The 5,676-nt window shown below is 38.9% G+C and overlaps 1 protein-coding gene across 1 annotated transcript; it reads left to right on the plus strand.

Annotated features, from left to right (window-relative positions):
- Positions 1–3,885: 3,885 nt before the first annotated feature.
- Positions 3,886–5,676, plus strand: tap (Basic helix-loop-helix neural transcription factor tap). The gene has a single exon (XM_075305463.1). It carries the CDS (start codon positions 4,079–4,081, stop codon positions 5,495–5,497), a length of 1,419 nt encoding a protein of 472 aa, XP_075161578.1. The 5' UTR covers positions 3,886–4,078; the 3' UTR covers positions 5,498–5,676.

Consider the following 5,676-nt stretch of genomic DNA (forward strand, 5'->3'; position numbering starts at 1 on the left):
AATATTTGCTTCCTAGAATAAGATACGCATAGCTCAAATTTAAAAGAGAATTGTGTCTTCAATTTATCCTTACTTGAATTCTGCACTTCTTTGGCTCGAAATCAATTCCAAAATCGTTAGTGTAAAGATAAAATCTTTGGAACCGGGCATGTTTTTTTTTCAGTACAGGGCATCAATACCATCGGCGGTGCTTGATTTCTGGTGGCCAATCACCCCAAACATGTTTCAAGAGCAAAACGTTATTTTTGGAAGGCGAACATGTAACATGCTTTTCCCAACCATGTTATTTTCTCGGAAATTATGTATCTGATTTCGGCAAACATTTTATCTTTGCCGGGAAAAAATGTTTGCGTCAAAAATGTGCCAAAAATAACATTTTGCTCTCGACGCATATTTGGGGGTCATCATATTCCTTCTCTGTGTGAGATGCTTCAATTGTACGATATAAGATTTCTCCGATGAGAAACGCTTCGAAATTGAGAAGTTGTACAACTACCAGAACTCAACTCAAGTGTGAGCTGCTGTAACGGTCTATGGTCCAAGCGTTAAAAAAGCCGAACCTGGTATTTTCGGGAAAATTACCTAATGACAATGTTGAAGCTCTGGGCAGACAAAAAATTTTCCCGCAGACTACGGACATTCTAACACGACTCAGCACCATCGCACTGAGCAAAAGAAGGTTCCTTCTTGCATCATTTTTACCATACAATGGTCACCAAAATCTCTGGTTCTGAATCCATTTGACTTTTGCACCTGGGGTATTCAGGAGGGTAAGGTTCCACAGTGTCGATCATTTTAAGACCGCGCTTGACAGGAAATGGGCCAAAATACTGCAGAGCTACTTTTGTGGATCGTGTGATGGCTTTATGGGCCCTTTGAAGACCATAATTCATACCAAAGGTACAAATCGAACAAATCTTAGCTAATTCTAAAATTTGATGGAATTTCCGACATTTTTTCCTTTTGAATAATATCCCAGCAAAAAATTTGGAAGTTCTTCTAAAGGCATGACTTTAAATCACTTCCAAAAATGTTCTCCCAAAGATGTTCTTTATTTTAACTACACAGCATGTTCTTTAAATTCAATTTTGTATAAATCGCTTCTTTCACATTTTTAATGGGTAATTTTAACTTTATTATACCCTCCACCATAGGATGGGGGTATATTAACTTTGTCATTCCGTTTGTAACACATCGAAATATTGCTCTAAGACCCCATAAAGTATATATATTCTGGGTCGTGGCGAAATTCTGAGTCGATCTAAGCATGTCCGTCCGTCTGTTGAAATCACGCTAACTTCCGAACGAAACAAGCTATCGACTTGAAACTTGGCACAAGTAGTTGTTATTGATGTAGGTCGGATGGTATTGATCGGTTCACTTTTACGTATAGCCCCCATATAAAGGGACCCTCAGATTTGGCTTGTGGAGCCTCTAACAGAAGCATTTTTTATCCGATCCGGCTGAAATTTGGTACATGCTGTTGGTATATGGTCTCTAACAAATTTGGTACATGCTGTTGGTATATGGTCTCTAACAACCATGGTCCACATCGGTCCATAATTATATACAGCCCCCATATAAACCGATCCCCAGATTTGGCTTGCGGAGCCTCAAAGAGAAGCAAATTTCATCCGATCCGGCTGAAATTTGGTACATGATGTTGGTATATCTAACAACCATGCAAAAATTGGTCCACATCGGTCAATAATTATATATAGCCCCCATATAAACCGATCCTCAGATTTGGCTTGCGGAGCCTCAAAGAGAAGCAAATTTCATCCGATCCGGTTGAAATTTGGTACATGATGTTGGTATATGGTCTCTAACAACAATGCAAAAATTGGTCCATAATTATATATAGACCCCATATAAACCGATCCCCAGATTTGGCTTGCGAAGCCTCAAATATAAGCAAATTTCATCCGATCCGGCTGAAATTTGGTACATGGTGTTGGTATATGGTCTCTAACAACCGTGCCAAAATTGGTCCACATTGGTCCATAATTATATATAGCCCCCATATAAACCGATCCCCAGACTTGGCTTGCGAAGTCTCCAAGAGAAGCAAATTTCATCCAATCCGGTTGTAATTTGGAACATGGTGTTAGTATATGATCTTTAACAACCGTGCCAGAATTGGTCCATATCGGTCCATAATTATATATAGCCCCCATATAAAACGTTCTCCAGATTTGACCTCCGGAGCCTCTTGGAGGAGCAAAATTCATCCGATCCGGTTCAAATTTGGAACGTGGTGTTAGTATATGTCCGCTAACAACCATACCAAAATTGGTCCATATCGGTCTGTAGTTATATATAGCCGATCTCCAATCACACAAAAATTGGTCCATATCAGTTCATAATCATGGTTGCCCCTCGAGCCAAAACTATTCTACCAAAATTTTACTTCTATAGAAAATTTTGTCCAAATTTTTATTTCTATAGAAAATTTTGTCAAAATTTTATTTCTATAGAAAATTTTTGTCAAAATTTTATTTCTATAGAAAATGTTTGTCAAAATTTTATTTCTATAAAAATTTTGTGAAAATTTTATTTCTATAGAAAATTTTTGTCAAAATTTTATTTCTATAGAAAATTTTTGTCAAAATTTTATTTCTATAGAAAGTTTTGTGAAAATTTTATTTCTATAGAAAAATTTTGTCAAAATTTTATTTCTGTAGAAAATTTTGTCAAAATTTTATGTCTATTTTGTCAAACTGAATTACATACGTATTTGATTTAATATATACCACGTCTGGACTTACATACAATTTAGAAGATGGTGTTAGGAGGTTTTAAGATACCTTGCCATCGGCAAGCGTTACCGCAACTTAAGTAATTCGATTGTGGATGGCAGTGTTTAGAAGAAGTTTCTACGCAATCTATGGTGGAGGGTACATAAGCTTCGGCCTGGCCGAACTTACGGCCGTATATACTTGTTTTTTTCTTCAAATAAGTTAAAAACAGAGCAAGAATTAATAAAATGGTACATGGTGTATTAAAAATCATAAAAAATTATAAAAATTTTTTATTTGGCAAAATATTACACAATTATTTGAATCCCATCCAAAACACTTAATTCGGATCACATCTTAAGAATTGATGCAAAATCAGTACAACGGTGCACTTGAAATGGTGGCCCAGCAAAAAAAGCGTCGCAAAAAAGTAGTGAAAATGTCCTTTTTGGATCCGGAAGTGATGCAAAATTGGCGCAGAATCGATGAATTTAAGATGGGCTTGTCATAGGACGGATGTCCACCATTTCAACAGAGATTCGCCAATATAGGTAGGGTTTGGGACCATATTTGGTCAATTTGGGCGATATTGGATTTTTTCTAAATCATAACCGATTCTAAGGAATATTTGACTGATTAATATCCTGGAAGCTGAATCCTTGAATCCATGCCAACTTTTTTGCTGAGTGAATATGAAAAGATTTCTATATCAAATTTCTGCCACTGTGTCAATGATAATAGAGTCGATGAATAAAAATAAGCCTTAAGGTTTATTTTTCTCTGAAAGCTCTCAATGAGCAAACACCAAACCTTCCAGTCTCTTCTAATTGGAAATGGTAACAGTTTGATCACTAGTCTTACGCCATGGCATTGCCTCCGATTGGCTCGTCGCCAGTGGATGAGTGCAGAGATTATAGTTCCAGTTGAGTACACACGACTAGACCAGATTGAAGGCAAACATCACAACCCTTAACTGTGATAAAAGAGAAGAGGTAACAGGAATTTAACACGAAGAGATTTGAAATGGCGCCGTCACGACCACGACCAATACATTGGGGGTTGGTCAAGTGATTTACGCAGCGGCAGCAGGCGTGTTATAAAATCTAGCTGCACCCTTAGGAAGCGTTTAGTTGGTTCGAAAACGTGCCACGGGCAACAACACGTCTGCGAGAACGGATAAAACAAAACAACATCAAAGGAAACAAGAAAAATGCCACATAAAATACGAAAGGATTAAAACCAAGAAATAGAGAGAGAGAGTGATATAAGAAATCAAAAAGTGCTGAGAAAAACAAAAACATCCAACAACAATTACATAGTGTTTTGAAAATAAAGCGAAAATGTCTTCGTGTTACAGTGGTTTCGAAGATCGTTCATTTGATTTCGAAGAGGATGACAACTCCTCCTTTGACAGTGGCTATGAGAAAAGTTTCGAAACTGAGCTGAATGGTAAACCGCGTAAGCTTATATTCGATAATGTTGCGGATTATAGTGCGGCGGGGACAACACCACCAGCTTCCTTCAACATGGATGATGGGGTGTCACCCTTGCAAAGCAGTTTTCTGAATACTTCTCATCTGGGTTTGCCTTTAATGTCAGGTCTTTTCGATGGCAACAGTAATCACAGCAGCCGCAGTGGAAGAACCTTGGTGGAGCACGTGATTAGTAAAGCTCCTCCAGAAGATTTGGAGTTCTCCCCGAAATTAGGCTCTCAAACTTCGACACCCTCCAAACGACCAGCCAGTGGTGAGAGCAGCGATGATCAACCATCTGAACCCAAACCCAAGCGTAAATACGCTGTGGGACAAAATCGCATGACTCGATCTCGTAGTCCCTCACAAATAATGCGGATCAAAAAATTTCGTCGCGTGAAGGCCAATGATCGTGAACGGAATCGTATGCATATGCTGAACGATGCCTTGGAGAAATTGCGAGTCACCTTGCCCCAGTTGCCCGAGGAGACGAAACTGACGAAAATAGAGATCCTACGTTTTGCCCACAATTATATATTTGCCTTGGTTCAGGTCTTGGAAAGTGGAGGTACCCTGAATTTAGATTTGGAAAAATTGCAAAATTTCACTCTGAGTGGAGAGCGTATAACAAAGGAGCTATTCGATGCCTTATTCGTGAATCCTCAACCACATTTGATGATGCCAGGAGCTGGTTTTATGGGATATGGGAGAGTACCACAGTACGGCCATCATCACCAGCATATGCCTTATAACCCAGCAAATCCCTCAGGCTATCCAATGCACTATGATATGCATATACCTGGACAATCGTCATGTTCCGTCGGCACTCCACCCTCGTCAGCAACTCCTTCGGGCTTTACTCCTCATGATTTCCTGAGCAGTATGCGACATTACAATAATCAACAAAGACAAATGGGGAATGAGGATTGTAAACCAGATCCTAATTTCTGTCAACAAAAATACGATCTCTTTAAGAATACCTTTGAAGCAGCTGCAGCACAAATACCTAAGGCCACACCATCCTCTGCCACCTCCTTCTCTTCGAACATAAACACAAATATGACGGCCACAGGATATGCCATGAATGCGGGTTACAGTGCACATCAGCACGCGTCTGCATCTGCCGACCCTAGCTCCTCATCGTTACCCAATGGATACCCCATGGAGTCATCGAGTTTTCATCAATCCAGCAGCTATTATACACAAACACCACCCTGGAAAGATTTCAATGAACAGGTAATCAATACAGGACCAGCAAAAGGCTATGCAGCTTTTTCAGCTGTATAGCGCAAACTACAAAACAATGAAGAATTATGGATGAGTTTAAGATTGATAAAAATTTTATAATATTCCAAAGCAATTTCATACCCATTCCATTACCAACTCGGCGTGATATAGATTCATTAAGGTAGAATAAGAAATAGTTTTGGGTCTATGCAATAATTTATTGGGCGAGAAATGTTTGC

The sequence above is a fragment of the Haematobia irritans genome, chromosome 4 (genome assembly GCF_050003625.1).
Source record: "Haematobia irritans isolate KBUSLIRL chromosome 4, ASM5000362v1, whole genome shotgun sequence".
Lineage (NCBI taxonomy): Eukaryota > Metazoa > Arthropoda > Insecta > Diptera > Muscidae > Haematobia > Haematobia irritans.